We start from the raw sequence: 22332 nt of genomic DNA on the forward strand, positions 1-22332 counted from the left end.
ATTTCCTACTCCATCTCGTCTTTATTAAATTAATTTTGGGAGTGGGATAATCTCTTCAAAGAGATGGCATACATTGATGAACGTCATGAATCAAGTAGAGGGCCTCCTGGATAGTAAATTGAAAGATGATGGTTCTTCATCATCATCAGAAGGAGCAAGTTGAGGATGGCTTCTTTCTGAAGAAGCCTGCTCGGATCAGATGAATAGAATCGCCCATAGCATTTCAAATCTAAATGATAGAGACTGACGTGTGTCGTCATCCTTTTCCAGACCCGTACTAGCAATAAATATACGTTAATGTATGCAATTAACTATACACTCGGTGTATAACCAGTTGCATATACTGTTGATGAAATGTAATTAAAACCGATCGCTGTATGTTTAAATATAATAGTGCAACTGTATTAAAACGTGTTAATTTTACGCATTTTATAATGGATAAATTTAAATTAACAACTAAAATGTTTATAACACGTTTGAGCGTAATGACTTCCATAGTTTCACGGTCATAAATTTCTAGTTTATGAATATTACACAAACAAGCAACCATTATAATATTAATATATAACCAAGGGGAGGTATAACATGAGATATTACCACAAAATTAATTAAAATTAGTGCTACATTTTCGCTATGAACAAAGGAGGTGCAAGAAATTTTATCCAGATACGAAACTACGCCACAACAGGGCTTTATATAAGTATACTTGAATTAACGATGTAAAAGAGAATAACAAAATAGCTAATTAAGTAATTTGTTTACTAATATTCGCTATTAATTTATGGGTAGAGTTACAAAAAAAGATTTTCCCGCTTCCACTTGTAGCAGTAAAGGGTAAAACTAGTGTGTGGTTTTTAATTCCGTTAGACGGTCGAACAGACATCAGCTGATCCACGGCAAATTACGTAAATGCTGCGTTGTCAAGTTTACGACGCGTTCTCAACTCTCCATAATTTATCTCTCTAAAACACCAATCAAATACCCCTAAAATGTTATATTATAGATTCCCCCTAAAAAATTTTATTGTCTATAATATAAATAATTAAATATTTTTAAGTAAATAGCATTAAAAATCATGAACTAATAAACAAATAATAAATTTCAAACAATCAATAGTTTTTGTAAATCCTTTGTTCATAAATTATCGGAAATTTCAAATAACAAATCATTTTCTTCAGATTGTGATTTTTCAAAATCATACATATCGTAATGTTTATTTATTGATACGATTTCTATTCGTGGGGTGAATTAATAAACACAGTCTCTCAAGTTCTTAATTTATTTAAACACTATACACTACACTAACTAATAAAATAGTTCACTTATCACTATCACTTAACTATTTAAATGAATTCTTCGATTACTTTCTATTTCGGTCTGTTGACTACGACTATTTATTATAAACTAAACTAAACTGCTGCACAGTAACTCCTTATATATCCCGAAAGAATTCTGAAAGTTCTAGAAAATAAACAATCGAAACATATAAATAAATTATTCGGAAGAAACAATGTAAATAAACCGCTTGCTATAATAAAAACCCATCTAAATCAAACGGATTCCGCGGCTTATAAAATGTATTTTAAAGGCACCGCCACGTGGGGATCGAACCATAATCACATTTCAATCGATATTCTGTTACTTACAACCTCCGCTAAGTTATCAATAAAAGACAAGTTTATATAAAACAATAATTTTATTACCAAAAGCTTGCTACACTTAAGGTTACTTTCGACATAATTACCAAAGATATTGAGACATTTGGTCCCCTTTATCATAGACATCATAACGGCCATCTTTAAACTTTCGACACCATTCACGCACATAGACTAAATCTCCGATGGATTTCTGCAACATTATGGCCTTCAGCCTGTAGAAAACTAATCACATTTCGCAATTCAGACTTGGTGGGAGCATCAATAATAGCGGACTTGTTTACGTAACCGTAGCACAACGCCGACTGACGCCTGAATGTCAACAATGGCGGAGTTTGTAGTGCGAGAGCTTCGCAGTCGCCTATAGCGCATGCCCGCTTTCTTCTGACAGCGTAGCGTCTGCACGGAGCGATCGGAGGTTGAAGAAAAAACCCAGAGTTTACGTAACGTTAACGGAATATACAAATAATAAGAAATTTTCATGGAGAAATCTTTGTATTTCGAAATTATAACAGTTTCTCAGCTAATTTTATATTAATGCACCAACTGTGATTTCCCCAAGACATAAGTATCTATATAATTGAAGAGCATTCTCGCGATACCTTAAAAATGGAATTGGTGTTTCAGAAAATGGTGGAATAGCGAGGAACTTCATCCCGCCTTGTTGTGGTTCCGAAATAGAAAGCAAGAAACAGACTATCGCGCCCAACCGGATACTGAATTTCGTTGTTATATTACTTGCGCCTCGTTTCTCTTTCTGGCGATGTGCCTCATGCAAATTACCACGATTCCCAGGTAAGAGATTATTTTTATTATTTTAACCCAAGCCACGAAGGAAATTACTTTTAGGAGAGGCAAAACTTCGTAAACTGTGAGGGAAAAATCAACTTGAAATTTATATTCTATTTGGATCAGTAACTCTGTTATGTATAACTTTTGCACTGTTGTCAAATTGCGGAAAATTGCATCATTAAGACGTAAAACTTGAAGTGAAACTTGTTTTTAGTCATTTTTGCGCTTTAGAATATTTTGTTACTCACTTTGACTGCATAAAAAAGTTTATTACCATACGACATTCCTAAATAAGAATGGTGTAATAATTATAACCTAAAACTTTCAAAAATTCATATTTATTTATCAGCTTGCCGTTCATAGCCATTTAAAATAAGTTTTCCAAAACTATTAGACCATTTCAGAAAATATACACACTTAATAAAATTGAATATTTGACAACACTGCTAAGAAAACTAATTAAATTGATATCAATGTTGCCAACCCGGATTTTTAGAAAGAAATAAGTTTATTTAGCGTATCCAACTTGTTAAAAATTTGACAACACTGCTAAAAACACTAATCAAATTGATATCAATGTTACCAACTCGAATTTTTAGAAAGAAATAATTTTATTTAGCGTATCCAACTTGTTCAAAATTTGACAACACTGCTAAAACACTAATCAAATTGATGTCAATGTTACCAACTCGAATTTTTAAAAAGAAATAAGTTTATTTAGCGTATCCAACTTGTTAAAAATTTGACAACACTGCTAAGAAAACTAATCAAATTGATATCAATGTTACCAACTCGAATTTTTAAAAAGAAATAAGTTTATTTAGCGTATCCAACTTGTTAAAAATTTGACAACACTGCTAAAACACTAATCAAATTGATGTCAATGTTACCAACTCGAATTTTTAAAAAGAAATAAGTTTATTTAGCGTATCCAACTTGTTCAAAATTTGACAACACTGCTAAAACACTAATCAAATTGATGTCAATGTTACCAACTCGAATTTTTAAAAAGAAATAAGTTTATTTAGCGTATCCAACTTGTTAAAAATTTGACAACACTGCTAAGAAAACTAATCAAATTGATATCAATGTTACCAACTCGAATTTTTAAAAAGAAATAAGTTTATTTAGCGTATCCAACTTGTTAAAAATTTGACAACACTGCTAAAAACACTAATCAAATTGATATCAATGTTACCAACTCGAATTTTTAAAAAGAAATAAGTTTATTTAGCGTATCCAACTTGTTCAAAATTTGACAACACTGCTAAAAACACTAATCAAATTGATATCAATGTTACCAACTCGAATTTTTAAAAAGAAATAAGTTTATTTAGCGTATCCAACTTGTTAAAAATTTGACAACACTGCTAAGAAAACTAATCAAATTGATATCAATGTTACCAACTCGAATTTTTAAAAAGAAATAAGTTTATTTAGCGTATCCAACTTGTTAAAAATTTGACAACACTGCTAAGAAAACTAATCAAATTGATATCAATGTTACCAACTCGAATTTTTAAAAAGAAATAAGTTTATTTAGCGTATCCAACTTGTTAAAAATTTGACAACACTGCTAAGAAAACTAATCAAATTGATATCAATGTTACCAACTCGAATTTTTAAAAAGAAATAAGTTTATTTAGCGTATCCAACTTGTTAAAAATTTGACAACACTGCTAAGAAAACTAATCAAATTGATATCAATGTTACCAACTCGAATTTTTAAAAAGAAATAAGTTTATTTAGCGTATCCAACTTGTTAAAAATTTGACAACACTGCTAAAAACACTAATCAAATTGATATCAATGTTACCAACTCGAATTTTTAAAAAGAAATAAGTTTATTTAGCGTATCCAACTTGTTAAAAATTTGACAACACTGCTAAAAACACTAATCAAATTGATATCAATGTTACCAACTCGAATTTTTAAAAAGAAATAAGTTTATTTAGCGTATCCAACTTGTTAAAAATTTGACAACACTGCTAAGAAAACTAATCAAATTGATATCAATGTTACCAACTCGAATTTTTAAAAAGAAATAAGTTTATTTAGCGTATCCAACTTGTTAAAAATTTGACAACACTGCTAAGAAAACTAATCAAATTGATATCAATGTTACCAACTCGAATTTTTAAAAAGAAATAAGTTTATTTAGCGTATCCAACTTGTTAAAAATTTGACAACACTGCTAAGAAAACTAATCAAATTGATATCAATGTTACCAACTCGAATTTTTAAAAAGAAATAAGTTTATTTAGCGTATCCAACTTGTTAAAAATTTGACAACACTGCTAAAAACACTAATCAAATTGATATCAATGTTACCAACTCGAATTTTTAAAAAGAAATAAGTTTATTTAGCGTATCCAACTTGTTCAAAATTTGACAACACTGCTAAAAACACTAATCAAATTGATATCAATGTTACCAACTCGAATTTTTAAAAAGAAATAAGTTTATTTAGCGTATCCAACTTGTTAAAAATTTGACAACACTGCTAAGAAAACTAATCAAATTGATATCAATGTTACCAACTCGAATTTTTAAAAAGAAATAAGTTTATTTAGCGTATCCAACTTGTTAAAAATTTGACAACACTGCTAAAAACACTAATCAAATTGATATCAATGTTACCAACTCGAATTTTTAAAAAGAAATAAGTTTATTTAGCGTATCCAACTTGTTCAAAATTTGACAACACTGCTAAAAACACTAATCAAATTGATATCAATGTTACCAACTCGAATTTTTAAAAAGAAATAAGTTTATTTAGCGTATCCAACTTGTTAAAAATTTGACAACACTGCTAAGAAAACTAATCAAATTGATATCAATGTTACCAACTCGAATTTTTAAAAAGAAATAAGTTTATTTAGCGTATCCAACTTGTTAAAAATTTGACAACACTGCTAAGAAAACTAATCAAATTGATATCAATGTTACCAACTCGAATTTTTAAAAAGAAATAAGTTTATTTAGCGTATCCAACTTGTTAAAAATTTGACAACACTGCTAAAAACACTAATCAAATTGATATCAATGTTACCAACTCGAATTTTTAAAAAGAAATAAGTTTATTTAGCGTATCCAACTTGTTCAAAATTTGACAACACTGCTAAAAACACTAATCAAATTGATATCAATGTTACCAACTCGAATTTTTAAAAAGAAATAAGTTTATTTAGCGTATCCAACTTGTTAAAAATTTGACAACACTGCTAAGAAAACTAATCAAATTGATATCAATGTTACCAACTCGAATTTTTAAAAAGAAATAAGTTTATTTAGCGTATCCAACTTGTTAAAAATTTGACAACACTGCTAAGAAAACTAATCAAATTGATATCAATGTTACCAACTCGAATTTTTAAAAAGAAATAAGTTTATTTAGCGTATCCAACTTGTTAAAAATTTGACAACACTGCTAAAAACACTAATCAAATTGATATCAATGTTACCAACTCGAATTTTTAAAAAGAAATAAGTTTATTTAGCGTATCCAACTTGTTCAAAATTTGACAACACTGCTAAAAACACTAATCAAATTGATATCAATGTTACCAACTCGAATTTTTAAAAAGAAATAAGTTTATTTAGCGTATCCAACTTGTTAAAAATTTGACAACACTGCTAAGAAAACTAATCAAATTGATATCAATGTTACCAACTCGAATTTTTAAAAAGAAATAAGTTTATTTAGCGTATCCAACTTGTTAAAAATTTGACAACACTGCTAAGAAAACTAATCAAATTGATATCAATGTTACCAACTCGAATTTTTAAAAAGAAATAAGTTTATTTAGCGTATCCAACTTGTTAAAAATTTGACAACACTGCTAAAAACACTAATCAAATTGATATCAATGTTACCAACTCGAATTTTTAAAAAGAAATAAGTTTATTTAGCGTATCCAACTTGTTAAAAATTTGACAACACTGCTAAAAACACTAATCAAATTGATATCAATGTTACCAACTCGAATTTTTAAAAAGAAATAAGTTTATTTAGCGTATCCAACTTGTTCAAAATTTGACAACACTGCTAAGAAAACTAATCAAATTGATATCAATGTTACCAACTCGAATTTTTAAAAAGAAATAAGTTTATTTAGCGTATCCAACTTGTTAAAAATTTGACAACACTGCTAAGAAAACTAATCAAATTGATATCAATGTTACCAACTCGAATTTTTAAAAAGAAATAAGTTTATTTAGCGTATCCAACTTGTTAAAAATTTGACAACACTGCTAAAAACACTAATCAAATTGATATCAATGTTACCAACTCGAATTTTTAAAAAGAAATAAGTTTATTTAGCGTATCCAACTTGTTAAAAATTTGACAACACTGCTAAGAAAACTAATCAAATTGATATCAATGTTACCAACTCGAATTTTTAAAAAGAAATAAGTTTATTTAGCGTATCCAACTTGTTAAAAATTTGACAACACTGCTAAGAAAACTAATCAAATTGATATCAATGTTACCAACTCGAATTTTTAAAAAGAAATAAGTTTATTTAGCGTATCCAACTTGTTAAAAATTTGACAACACTGCTAAGAAAACTAATCAAATTGATATCAATGTTACCAACTCGAATTTTTAAAAAGAAATAAGTTTATTTAGCGTATCCAACTTGTTAAAAATTTGACAACACTGCTAAGAAAACTAATCAAATTGATATCAATGTTACCAACTCGAATTTTTAAAAAGAAATAAGTTTATTTAGCGTATCCAACTTGTTCAAAATTTGACAACACTGCTAAAAACACTAATCAAATTGATATCAATGTTACCAACTCGAATTTTTAAAAAGAAATAAGTTTATTTAGCGTATCCAACTTGTTAAAAATTTGACAACACTGCTAAGAAAACTAATCAAATTGATATCAATGTTACCAACTCGAATTTTTAAAAAGAAATAAGTTTATTTAGCGTATCCAACTTGTTAAAAATTTGACAACACTGCTAAGAAAACTAATCAAATTGATATCAATGTTACCAACTCGAATTTTTAAAAAGAAATAAGTTTATTTAGCGTATCCAACTTGTTAAAAATTTGACAACACTGCTAAAAACACTAATCAAATTGATATCAATGTTACCAACTCGAATTTTTAAAAAGAAATAAGTTTATTTAGCGTATCCAACTTGTTAAAAATTTGACAACACTGCTAAGAAAACTAATCAAATTGATATCAATGTTACCAACTCGAATTTTTAAAAAGAAATAAGTTTATTTAGCGTATCCAACTTGTTCAAAATTTGACAACACTGCTAAAAACACTAATCAAATTGATATCAATGTTACCAACTCGAATTTTTAAAAAGAAATAAGTTTATTTAGCGTATCCAACTTGTTAAAAAGTTGACAACACTGCTAAAAACACTAATCAAATTGATATCAATGTTACCAACTCGAATTTTTAAAAAGAAATAAGTTTATTTAGCGTATCCAACTTGTTCAAAATTTGACAACACTGCTAAAAACACTAATCAAATTGATATCAATGTTACCAACTCGAATTTTTAAAAAGAAATAAGTTTATTTAGCGTATCCAACTTGTTAAAAATTTGACAACACTGCTAAGAAAACTAATCAAATTGATATCAATGTTACCAACTCGAATTTTTAAAAAGAAATAAGTTTATTTAGCGTATCCAACTTGTTAAAAATTTGACAACACTGCTAAGAAAACTAATCAAATTGATATCAATGTTACCAACTCGAATTTTTAAAAAGAAATAAGTTTATTTAGCGTATCCAACTTGTTAAAAATTTGACAACACTGCTAAAAACACTAATCAAATTGATATCAATGTTACCAACTCGAATTTTTAAAAAGAAATAAGTTTATTTAGCGTATCCAACTTGTTAAAAATTTGACAACACTGCTAAAAACACTAATCAAATTGATATCAATGTTACCAACTCGAATTTTTAAAAAGAAATAAGTTTATTTAGCGTATCCAACTTGTTCAAAATTTGACAACACTGCTAAAAACACTAATCAAATTGATATCAATGTTACCAACTCGAATTTTTAAAAAGAAATAAGTTTATTTAGCGTATCCAACTTGTTAAAAATTTGACAACACTGCTAAGAAAACTAATCAAATTGATATCAATGTTACCAACTCGAATTTTTAAAAAGAAATAAGTTTATTTAGCGTATCCAACTTGTTAAAAATTTGACAACACTGCTAAAAACACTAATCAAATTGATATCAATGTTACCAACTCGAATTTTTAAAAAGAAATAAGTTTATTTAGCGTATCCAACTTGTTCAAAATTTGACAACACTGCTAAAAACACTAATCAAATTGATATCAATGTTACCAACTCGAATTTTTAAAAAGAAATAAGTTTATTTAGCGTATCCAACTTGTTAAAAATTTGACAACACTGCTAAGAAAACTAATCAAATTGATATCAATGTTACCAACTCGAATTTTTAAAAAGAAATAAGTTTATTTAGCGTATCCAACTTGTTAAAAATTTGACAACACTGCTAAGAAAACTAATCAAATTGATATCAATGTTACCAACTCGAATTTTTAAAAAGAAATAAGTTTATTTAGCGTATCCAACTTGTTAAAAATTTGACAACACTGCTAAAAACACTAATCAAATTGATATCAATGTTACCAACTCGAATTTTTAAAAAGAAATAAGTTTATTTAGCGTATCCAACTTGTTCAAAATTTGACAACACTGCTAAAAACACTAATCAAATTGATATCAATGTTACCAACTCGAATTTTTAAAAAGAAATAAGTTTATTTAGCGTATCCAACTTGTTAAAAATTTGACAACACTGCTAAGAAAACTAATCAAATTGATATCAATGTTACCAACTCGAATTTTTAAAAAGAAATAAGTTTATTTAGCGTATCCAACTTGTTAAAAATTTGACAACACTGCTAAGAAAACTAATCAAATTGATATCAATGTTACCAACTCGAATTTTTAAAAAGAAATAAGTTTATTTAGCGTATCCAACTTGTTAAAAATTTGACAACACTGCTAAAAACACTAATCAAATTGATATCAATGTTACCAACTCGAATTTTTAAAAAGAAATAAGTTTATTTAGCGTATCCAACTTGTTCAAAATTTGACAACACTGCTAAAAACACTAATCAAATTGATATCAATGTTACCAACTCGAATTTTTAAAAAGAAATAAGTTTATTTAGCGTATCCAACTTGTTAAAAATTTGACAACACTGCTAAGAAAACTAATCAAATTGATATCAATGTTACCAACTCGAATTTTTAAAAAGAAATAAGTTTATTTAGCGTATCCAACTTGTTAAAAATTTGACAACACTGCTAAGAAAACTAATCAAATTGATATCAATGTTACCAACTCGAATTTTTAAAAAGAAATAAGTTTATTTAGCGTATCCAACTTGTTAAAAATTTGACAACACTGCTAAAAACACTAATCAAATTGATATCAATGTTACCAACTCGAATTTTTAAAAAGAAATAAGTTTATTTAGCGTATCCAACTTGTTAAAAATTTGACAACACTGCTAAAAACACTAATCAAATTGATATCAATGTTACCAACTCGAATTTTTAAAAAGAAATAAGTTTATTTAGCGTATCCAACTTGTTCAAAATTTGACAACACTGCTAAGAAAACTAATCAAATTGATATCAATGTTACCAACTCGAATTTTTAAAAAGAAATAAGTTTATTTAGCGTATCCAACTTGTTAAAAATTTGACAACACTGCTAAGAAAACTAATCAAATTGATATCAATGTTACCAACTCGAATTTTTAAAAAGAAATAAGTTTATTTAGCGTATCCAACTTGTTAAAAATTTGACAACACTGCTAAGAAAACTAATCAAATTGATATCAATGTTACCAACTCGAATTTTTAAAAAGAAATAAGTTTATTTAGCGTATCCAACTTGTTAAAAATTTGACAACACTGCTAAAAACACTAATCAAATTGATATCAATGTTACCAACTCGAATTTTTAAAAAGAAATAAGTTTATTTAGCGTATCCAACTTGTTAAAAATTTGACAACACTGCTAAGAAAACTAATCAAATTGATATCAATGTTACCAACTCGAATTTTTAAAAAGAAATAAGTTTATTTAGCGTATCCAACTTGTTAAAAATTTGACAACACTGCTAAGAAAACTAATCAAATTGATATCAATGTTACCAACTCGAATTTTTAAAAAGAAATAAGTTTATTTAGCGTATCCAACTTGTTAAAAATTTGACAACACTGCTAAGAAAACTAATCAAATTGATATCAATGTTACCAACTCGAATTTTTAAAAAGAAATAAGTTTATTTAGCGTATCCAACTTGTTAAAAATTTGACAACACTGCTAAGAAAACTAATCAAATTGATATCAATGTTACCAACTCGAATTTTTAAAAAGAAATAAGTTTATTTAGCGTATCCAACTTGTTCAAAATTTGACAACACTGCTAAAAACACTAATCAAATTGATATCAATGTTACCAACTCTAATTTTTAAAAAGAAATAAGTTTATTTAGCGTATCCAACTTGTTAAAAATTTGACAACACTGCTAAGAAAACTAATCAAATTGATATCAATGTTACCAACTCGAATTTTTAAAAAGAAATAAGTTTATTTAGCGTATCCAACTTGTTAAAAATTTGACAACACTGCTAAGAAAACTAATCAAATTGATATCAATGTTACCAACTCGAATTTTTAAAAAGAAATAAGTTTATTTAGCGTATCCAACTTGTTAAAAATTTGACAACACTGCTAAAAACACTAATCAAATTGATATCAATGTTACCAACTCGAATTTTTAAAAAGAAATAAGTTTATTTAGCGTATCCAACTTGTTAAAAATTTGACAACACTGCTAAGAAAACTAATCAAATTGATATCAATGTTACCAACTCGAATTTTTAAAAAGAAATAAGTTTATTTAGCGTATCCAACTTGTTAAAAATTTGACAACACTGCTAAAAACACTAATCAAATTGATATCAATGTTACCAACTCGAATTTTTAAAAAGAAATAAGTTTATTTAGCGTATCCAACTTGTTAAAAAGTTGACAACACTGCTAAAAACACTAATCAAATTGATATCAATGTTACCAACTCGAATTTTTAAAAAGAAATAAGTTTATTTAGCGTATCCAACTTGTTCAAAATTTGACAACACTGCTAAAAACACTAATCAAATTGATATCAATGTTACCAACTCGAATTTTTAAAAAGAAATAAGTTTATTTAGCGTATCCAACTTGTTAAAAATTTGACAACACTGCTAAAAACACTAATCAAATTGATATCAATGTTACCAACTCGAATTTTTAAAAAGAAATAAGTTTATTTAGCGTATCCAACTTGTTAAAAATTTGACAACACTGCTAAAAACACTAATCAAATTGATATCAATGTTACCAACTCGAATTTTTAAAAAGAAATAAGTTTATTTAGCGTATCCAACTTGTTAAAAAGTTGACAACACTGCTAAAAACACTAATCAAATTGATATCAATGTTACCAACTCGAATTTTTAAAAAGAAATAAGTTTATTTAGCGTATCCAACTTGTTAAAAATTTGACAACACTGCTAAAAACACTAATCAAATTGATATCAATGTTACCAACTCGAATTTTTAAAAAGAAATAAGTTTATTTAGCGTATCCAACTTGTTAAAAATTTGACAACACTGCTAAAAACACTAATCAAATTGATATCAATGTTACCAACTCGAATTTTTAGAAAGAAATAATTTTATTTAGCGTATCCAACTTGTTCAAAATTTGACAACACTGCTAAAACACTAATCAAATTGATATCAATGTTACCAACTCCAATTTTTAAAAAGAAATAAGTTTATTTAGCGTATCCAACTTGTTAAAAATTTGACAACACTGCTAAAAACACTAATCAAATTGATATCAATGTTACCAACTCGAATTTTTAAAAAGAAATAAGTTTATTTAGCGTATCCAACTTGTTAAAAATTTGACAACACTGCTAAGAAAACTAATCAAATTGATATCAATGTTACCAACTCGAATTTTTAAAAAGAAATAAGTTTATTTAGCGTATCCAACTTGTTAAAAATTTGACAACACTGCTAAGAAAACTAATCAAATTGATATCAATGTTACCAACTCGAATTTTTAAAAAGAAATAAGTTTATTTAGCGTATCCAACTTGTTAAAAATTTGACAACACTGCTAAGAAAACTAATCAAATTGATATCAATGTTACCAACTCGAATTTTTAAAAAGAAATAAGTTTATTTAGCGTATCCAACTTGTTAAAAATTTGACAACACTGCTAAAAACACTAATCAAATTGATATCAATGTTACCAACTCGAATTTTTAAAAAGAAATAAGTTTATTTAGCGTATCCAACTTGTTCAAAATTTGACAACACTGCTAAAAACACTAATCAAATTGATATCAATGTTACCAACTCGAATTTTTAAAAAGAAATAAGTTTATTTAGCGTATCCAACTTGTTAAAAATTTGACAACACTGCTAAGAAAACTAATCAAATTGATATCAATGTTACCAACTCGAATTTTTAAAAAGAAATAAGTTTATTTAGCGTATCCAACTTGTTAAAAATTTGACAACACTGCTAAGAAAACTAATCAAATTGATATCAATGTTACCAACTCGAATTTTTAAAAAGAAATAAGTTTATTTAGCGTATCCAACTTGTTAAAAATTTGACAACACTGCTAAGAAAACTAATCAAATTGATATCAATGTTACCAACTCGAATTTTTAAAAAGAAATAAGTTTATTTAGCGTATCCAACTTGTTAAAAATTTGACAACACTGCTAAGAAAACTAATCAAATTGATATCAATGTTACCAACTCGAATTTTTAAAAAGAAATAAGTTTATTTAGCGTATCCAACTTGTTAAAAATTTGACAACACTGCTAAGAAAACTAATCAAATTGATATCAATGTTACCAACTCGAATTTTTAAAAAGAAATAAGTTTATTTAGCGTATCCAACTTGTTCAAAATTTGACAACACTGCTAAAACACTAATCAAATTGATATCAATGTTACCAACTCGAATTTTTAAAAAGAAATAAGTTTATTTAGCGTATCCAACTTGTTAAAAATTTGACAACACTACTAAGAAAACTAATCAAATTGATATCAATGTTACCAACTCGAATTTTTAAAAAGAAATAAGTTTATTTAGCGTATCCAACTTGTTAAAAATTTGACAACACTGCTAAGAAAACTAATCAAATTGATATCAATGTTACCAACTCGAATTTTTAAAAACAAATAAGTTTATTTAGCGTATCCAACAGCGTCTAAAATACGTATATTTAGTAAAAAAGATGAAAAGTTGGCAACGCTGCCTGATCTATGGTTGCGTCTCAAACCTTCGATTAATCGAAACGGGTGGAAGTGGAATGAGATTGGATTCTACAAAATCGATCAACTTTAATCCATAAATTTGAAAATTTTAAATATTTTGAATAAACTCCTGGTAAACTGACTGAATTAACTATAATACCAATTCCAGTTATAGGTTATCATTCAGTACTTAAAGTATTAAACTTTGTCATAAATTCTGTTGAGACTCAACTCTCTTTTTTTGGAGCAGAATCTACTACAAACATCACGGTATTAAAGTATTTGCAAGATATTCGTGTAATGTGGAATTTCCCACTAGAATTTTCGGTATTTCTCAACTTAATAATCCTCCCAACAACTTTCCAACGGAGGTGCATACCACGAGCATGCGGTCATTATTCGTTGAAAAGTTTCATGATATAAATTTGGATAATCAACAATAATTTACAATTATTCGATCAAATAGAATAATTACAATCGATAATATATTCAAAACAACATTATAAATTAAACAATACTTTCGTTATGATTGAAATGTCAAAATAGTACTCGTAGAAAGGCACCTATCTTTACAGAATACGTACAGTAGAAATCTGCAATTATTAACTGTTGATTGTAACTAATTAGTATGAGATGGCGTTGCGGTAGTCGTTTAACTGTTAATTCAATAAATTAAATTCATGGACTATGGAAGATAGATAAGGAGAACCGTCTTGTATGGGGGGTTAGTTGAAAAAGTTTCCAAATGTAGCCAGCAAATTATAGTACTAAGACTCGTCAAAATAGCGCTAGTGTAGCAAGAGGAAGTGATACGAATGTACAACTTTCGTAATAATTTGTATATCAATAGTTTCTTTGAAATAGTTATGACTTTTAAAAAAATAACTTAATTTACTATCTTACTCTAATAGTTTGTGGCGCTCTTTTTAAAATTCGTCCACTTGCTACTATAACGCCATCTTAATTGGCTTCTTTTCAACAGACACTTCTTGATACACCACATGAATCTGTTGTATAGTTGTACGGAATGAAAATACTTGTAACGCCATCTGTTTCCAAATGTAATTAAATAAAAGTATAGAGGAGCAATTTTTTTAATTTATTCATCTGTAGATTCGAGTAAAGTTAAATTCATTATTATCTTCCAGCTATTTAAATTAATATTTTAGTTATTAATTACAATCACAAGTTACTTTCATTATGATTGAAAGGTAAAAATAGTACTCGTAGAAAGGCACCTATCTTCACAGAATACGTACAGTAGAAATCTGCAATTATTAACTGTTGATTGAAACTAATTAGTATGAGATGGCGTTACTGTAATCGTTTAAACGTCAATGATTCAATATATAACATCTGTTAGTTTTCTCTCATATTTTAATAGAGGTGAGCAAGATTACGAATTAATTTTTGTTGTTTCCTAAACAATATTTAGTGTTATTTGAAATTTTAGACTAAATAGTAAAATAATGTAACTGTATAAAGTGATTTTCTGAGATAAAAACAACCGCACATCAATTAGTTACATTTCGAAACCAATAAAAACGTGGTAAAAGTTGTAGTGTTACAAATATACTAGTTATTAAAGTCCTATTCTAGTGACCAATAAAAGTCTTGTGCACTTTTTTGTTAGTTTTGTGTAAATATTCAAGTCTCTTGCACGAACAAGTGCGTTTACAATCTTTAGATTCATCATTGAGATTAATTGTTATCTAATGAGGCTGGGAAGCAGGACCGGATTCAGATTTATAAGGCCCGGGGCTAAAATGATGACGGGGCCCCCTTAAGGAATTCGAAAACCCGGAAAAATTCACAAAATAATATCAATACGTTAGATTTGTGGTATCAACACATCAAAAAATACAGAATGATTTCCAAATGATGGGGCCCTCTTGGACCTGGGGCCCGGGGCTATAGCCCCCCCAAGCTCCTAGCTTAATCCGTCCCTGCTGGGAAGTTAGACCTGACGTCTGTAGACACAAACTTTTAATTGTTTTTGAATTACATACGTCCCGCTTTAACTTCTTTTAGTGGTCTACCTCGATTTTCGTCATTTTTAGACCGATTCGTAGACACAACTTTTTGTTTCAACTACACATACACGTTTAGGAGATTACAAAAATTTAAAAAATCCTACCAAAATCACTAAAAAACAAAGCAGCATTAAACCCCCTTACGGATTGTTGTTCACCGCTATAGAAGCCAAATTCAGCGCCATCTAGTGACACGTGTTTTATATTCGGTTATACCAATATTAATAAATTCTGATGTTTCGTGTTTATTTTGTTTTATTCATTCCCATTTATTGTTTTATAAAAAGTATTTAGCATTAAAACAATTTCTGTAGATTTTTTTGATATAGAAGAATGTTTCACGACATACATTCTTTTAGTTTTTTTTTTGTATATCGCATATTTTGGAATTATACGATTTTTTTGCAGAACGATCACTCTTTACGGTACTCTCGGACCAACTTTGGTAGTTCTACTCATATTCGTGTACTTATGTTGGTTGGACGGTTGTTGCGGCCCTCGGCCTCCTTCGGATACTCCCGTAGACGAACCGGGAGAATGTTCTCCTCCCGGACAAATCGTAGCTGAGAGTCGTTGTCTTCGACTGTCGATTTTTTTGGTATCAGTAACACTGATATCAACATGCGCAGTAATTACTCTCGTAAGTAATGAATAATAATATAAACAGAATACTTTGAACCGATAAATAAAAATCTCAATCTAAAATATTGTGTAAATCATTTTCTCATAATTATCGGGTGAAATGTGTCTTAGATTTTTAATATTCTTGATACTTTTCAATTCGTTACATCGCAATTACTGAGGGAGCGAGTTTCCGTTGATTTAGAACTAACAGGACCACTATCCGGTGTAGGTGGAGGTTTATTTTCCAAAATTACATCAATTTTAGGATGGATTTTTTGTTGTAGGATGTTATTGTGTGAATCGGAAAAAATTTCGACACTTTTTCAGTAGAATCTTTTTTGGTACTGAAACTTTTTCCGGACTTTTTTGGATCATTCTTAGAAGGTTGTTTTGTTTAACTTCGTTTTTAACCCTTTCCGCGAAGGATAATTGGGAAATTATTTTTCGCACGTCGTCCGGTATATCGAGGTCTACTTTTTGTTCTATTAAAGAATTTACGAACCATCCCAAAGTGCTTACGGTTTCTAGTTTGTTCAATTGGGCTTGTTGTAAAGTCCTTGTCTTCTCTAATCGTTGAACGTTCGATAAACTCATTAATATACACAAAAACACACAATTATTATTATTATTAGGAATCTAATTCACTTTAGACCCTTCTAAATGTAAATTTTCACAGATCAATTACGGTCCACAACCTATACCGATACCGATAACTCCAACAACAACGGAAATGCCAGAAATCGACATGAATAATTCAATCTCGAAATGGAATTTAACAAACGGAATTTCTCCGATTGACAACAGCATTCCAAAAATTATCGTAGTGCAATACGTGCCTGTAAGTAATTGGGAACGTTACGTTTTTATTTGATTTCGACTTTAATTATGTATGAATGGCGCGGTAACTAGGATAAACGGAATCTTTATTGTAATTTAATGGCATTCCTAACAAAAATTGCAGATTGCGTGGTTGTATTATCGAATTTGAGTACAAGAAGACTAATTTTTGAATCAAATATCGAACTTTAGAATAATGAAAAGGTTTTAAAAAAAAAACATTTTTTTAGACTTATCTCTACAGCTCGGCTTTAGTACTGGCGGCTATATCAGTTTTTCTGAGAATGGGATTCTTATTAAAATTATTATTAATGACAGCTTCGGTTATCGTACACATTTTGATATACAGTTATATGGATTTTTTTCAAGATTACCACGATTCTCACGACGACGAGTAAGTAAAAATAATTTGCGGTATTGTAACGAATTTATTTCAAATATTGCAATGGCCAAAATTGATGAATTAAAGTTTGAATTGCTACCTCATGCACCCTATTCGCCAGATTTAGCTCCCTCGGATTATTTTCTGTTGTTATTGAACATCGCTAGGAAAAGCGCCTGGACTTGAAAGTAGATCACGTTGAAAAATGAATATATTTTTTTCCAAAAATTTTTGTTGGTCCAGGTACTTCTGGTACCATCCTCAAAGGTCATTCACTATAAAATTTGACCCGCGTCATTGTAAAACTAACAAAATTGGAATCTCCGGTTCATAAAATCATTCAGTTTAGTTGTTATACTTATTTGAATACAATTATTCAAGTCGATATTTCGTTAAATATAAGAATTTGAAAATATTCATTTGTATATTGTATGTGTAAATATTTTAAAACAACTAAATATGTTGCTTAAATAAAATTATTTACAATATTCAAATGTTTTCTTTTCATTATATGACTTTTTTAAAAGTATACCGTTCTGCACCGGTCTCCCCTATTTATATTGGACCATCAATTTACAGGAGACCACGAATACCTCGAGATAAATAATGTTTTAGTTTGCTCTTCAAAATAGAATAATTTATAAGACAAAATTACCTATTCTTTCGACGTCAATGAACAATAATTTTGTATTTTCAATAAGTTTTATATTGGTACATTTTATCCATCTTTATAAATATCATTTTACAAGATGGCTGCCGCATACAAAGAATTAAAGTCGTTTTACGTATAATATTTTAACTTTTGATGTCGTATTTTTAATAAATAATATAATATTTCGTTGAGAATATTTTGAAATTAATTCACAATTAATTAAAAATGTGTTTGTTTGAAATTTAACTTAGTAAAGAAATAAACCTTTTTTTCGTTAAGACGATGACATCACGAGTTAGAAGATTGCAACGTTGTCATATATTTTATTTCTTCACTTAATTGTAGAAAACTTTGTGCATAATAGTTGTTGTTTTCATTACTCCACCTAGCTTTTGATATATTTTTTCACCTAAACTACATAATAGAATATTGAATTACGTAGATCCAAAAATGGTATAGATCTGAAAGGTTTTGAACAAAAGAAACTACTTCTAAGAAATTATAACCACAATATTAATTAATGGGCTTGAGTAGAAATGAATTTAAAATATCAACAGGTATTCCTACCAAATAAAATTAGAAGAATTTAACAAAATTAATGAGAATATATAAATATAAACAAACAACGATAATTATTTTGAGAATGTTAATTTGACAACATCGTGAAGCGTGACCAACTTAATTTCCCTTTCAATAAAGTGTTAATCGTATTTACGCCTAGTTTCTCATGTGTTAGGTATTGTCTCCTTGACATTGGTGTAAATTATTGATGGTAGAAAAAAGGAGAACAATCTGAAAAAAATATTCGTTGAAATGCGTTAAATATGGGTGACGTCACATTAGCATCAGTGTAAATTTTTTTAGGTTATATTTACGTTGTTTTGCACAACGCAAGTCGTTAAAATTTTCAATTATGGACTACTTGAGTCAAAAAAAAAACGCCATTGCCATTCTGGAAGATTTTTGAACTGATATTTATCGTATACAGCTGGATACTTATATATTACAAATTTCGAAATTTATATTTTTTCCTCTTAGTCTTCAAAATGTCTGATTGTACTAAACAAATCATCAAATACAACTTTTATATAAATAACACTGATAACAAAAAGAAAATTTACAGTCGAAATCGGAATACTTTCTACAAATTATATACAGGGTGTTTCTAAATTACATCTCATGAATTTAGAAATAGCCTGTATGTGATAAAAACGATGGTAGTCAACAAAACTACTTTATGAATGGAAATCGTTTTCCGCATTCTGAACAAATCGACATATACGAGATAACGTTTTCCATCTAAATAAAAATGTAATCTTTCATTCTGACATATAACGACTACGTGAAACTGTGTCGAACGTATCTCAAAAGCAAAACAAATTTACTGTGAACGCATCTATTTTAAATTATTTATTGAAGTCATCGACAGTCACGATATTTTCCATTACTTTATACGGCACCTCCGAGAATTCGTCGAAGTAATGTAACTTCAAATCAAAAAAAAAAAAAAACATTTGAAATATGTGGGTACGAATGCTTACGTAATCAGTATAAACTGTCTCTGTTTTTCTTTTGACGAAAAAGTAATTTTCAGAATAAATAAACACTACCAGAAATAACTCTTAACAGAGATAGAACATTAGATGAATATAACGAGATGCTTTTTGAGTTTATCATCCTTAAGTAAAAAGAACTTCATTTGATTCCTTTCTGCACCATTCTCCCCTATATTCATATCGGACCATTTTCGTCACTGTACATGTTCATATAAGTAAATATTTTTTAACAGTTTCCTATTAAAGGCTGATTAATAAACCACAGATCATCTAAATAAGTTGTTTGTTCCTTTTGTTTGGATTTTATGTGTTCTTTAATGTTTCATTATGTTCTGTTCTTCAACTTTTCAACAGTAAATTTCTTTCTTATAATTTAGGCTCGAATGTCAGTCGTCGTTCTGTGACCTCCATAATCCAGTTGCAACTACCGATTGGAGATTTAACTGTCCTATAAAAGTTATCTTGTGGGTAAAATCATTTTTCAACAATAATTGATAGTTGAGAATTATGTCACAGAGAAATTGCAATCCAGAAATCTGCCATGAATATAAAATTCCCACTTATAAATTTTAAGACTCAGAATTGTAGAGTATAAGGTCACATTTGAACAACGTTGCCAAACTTCGAATAAAGTGAAGGTTGAATAAATGTTAAACAGTGAGGTTATATTTATAAAACGATTTTAATATTAGTTCCAGATTAGTTAATAATTATTTTTATATTCCACACGACTTAGTTATTTTTTTGCAAGCATGCTGAAAATGATTAAAGACAATTTTATATGATATTTGAAACTTTTCCTTCTTTTATATTTTTGATATCTTTCGACAAATGTAAAATAAAACTTTTAAATGCTAGTTTGAATTTAAATTCTATTGGAACATTGAACTAAAGGAAGGTGTAATAAACGAAATTTTTGTGCCCAGAAAGGCTGTTGCATATGGCTGAAGGCAATATCCCTTTTACCATAGGCGTGCTATATAAAAATTATTTTATAACAAATAATATCAAAAATAACAGAATTCAGAAAGAAATACAATGAATTCAATTCACTTTATATGAAATGCGGCACATTTTAATTTTCTCTCTTTCATACATGACTCAAACATTTTTGGTGAACAATAAACAAATATTCAAACTTCTTTATCGTACTATTGTTAATTATGTAATTTAATCATTTATATTTGGAAACTTTATTAAGTCCAGTATTTTGTATTTTTTTGAAAATAAATTATGTTAGTGTTTTGAAAAAACTCGTTTTCATTACGAAATCAGCAATTATAGAGAAACCAGTTTTGAAATGATTTTAAAAACTAATTACTAAAAACATGTTAACCTATTATGTTTTATGTTGTTACGCCTATGGGGTGGAGTTCCGAGAACGGGAATTCACCGATTGGCTTAAAATTTTTACCATATAGTCTATCACACACTAGATGATTGTACTTAAAAGGATTTTTAGCATATCACAAGGAAAGAGGATGGAAAAGAATTATTCTTTACCTAACCTAACCACGTATTTTCAACTACTGATATTTTGTGTCTGTTTAGATTTTTTATGACCCAAAAAAAACTCCGCAAATTCCTTCATCCAGCAAGAACATATTCTTTTTGCAATATCTTTGTTTAGGTAAAAATCCTTATACCAAATTAGAGTACTTTCACGATTTTTGAACTTATTTCCACATAAATATTGAACTAACAAAAGTCAAGATGTTTGAAATAATAAATAAGTGGCTTTTGTTTCTTTTGCTACTCTCATGTGTGCCTTTGTCAAAAATCAATGATTTTTTATTATGGTTAAATTACGAACAACTAGTTTTTCATGAAGAAAAGGACATTAGTTGGTGTAGAACAAAGAGAGAAGTGGAAGAGGGGTAATAAGATAGATATCATCAATTTCAATATTAATCCGTATCTATATTTTTTGTGGGCTCAACACTAAAAAAAATTTTTCTCTTGCGAGACGCCAAAAATCCTTTTAGGAATCATCTAGTGTGTGAAAGAAGTATCGGGTAAATATTTCCCGCCATTGTTTTAACTTCATATCAAAATATGAAATTTCTCTTTCGCATATTATATATTTAACATTAATAGTAGCTAAAGAAAAAAGAAGAAAAGACCTTACCTGTAAAAAGTAATCCTTAACGGTTTATTTTTAGCAGTGTTAAAGCAGTTGCAAGCTACACAATTATTTTGCTTGTAATATAATTACTAATAATTCAACTCTTCAAATGATTATACACATTAATACAAAACAAAATCACAAAAAATATTTTTTAAACCACTATAAAATTAAGTAAAATTTTCAAGAACAAACATGTGGTCACTAACAATCAAAATAAAATGAATTATACTTTTATGTATAAGATGGCCACTTTCTTTAAACTGAATGTATTGGACTAAAAGTAGAG

At 28.3% G+C, this 22332-nt stretch overlaps 1 protein-coding gene across 4 annotated transcripts in view; it reads left to right on the forward strand.

Moving 5' to 3' along the window:
• LOC130453442 (adenylate cyclase type 2-like) overlaps positions 1-22332 on the forward strand; it is a 124941-nt gene that overhangs the window by 99355 nt on the left and 3254 nt on the right. For all 4 annotated transcript variants that reach the window (XM_056793195.1, XM_056793197.1, XM_056793196.1 and 1 more), the window contains 4 exons: positions 2283-2450; positions 16276-16507; positions 17168-17329; positions 17559-17722. In XM_056793195.1, the coding sequence (XP_056649173.1) occupies positions 2283-2450; positions 16276-16507; positions 17168-17329; positions 17559-17722 (726 nt within the window). The remainder of the gene's footprint in view (positions 1-2282; positions 2451-16275; positions 16508-17167; positions 17330-17558; positions 17723-22332) is intronic.

Source organism: Diorhabda sublineata, chromosome 2 (genome assembly GCF_026230105.1).
Source record: "Diorhabda sublineata isolate icDioSubl1.1 chromosome 2, icDioSubl1.1, whole genome shotgun sequence".
NCBI classification, from domain to species: Eukaryota; Metazoa; Arthropoda; class Insecta; order Coleoptera; family Chrysomelidae; genus Diorhabda; species Diorhabda sublineata.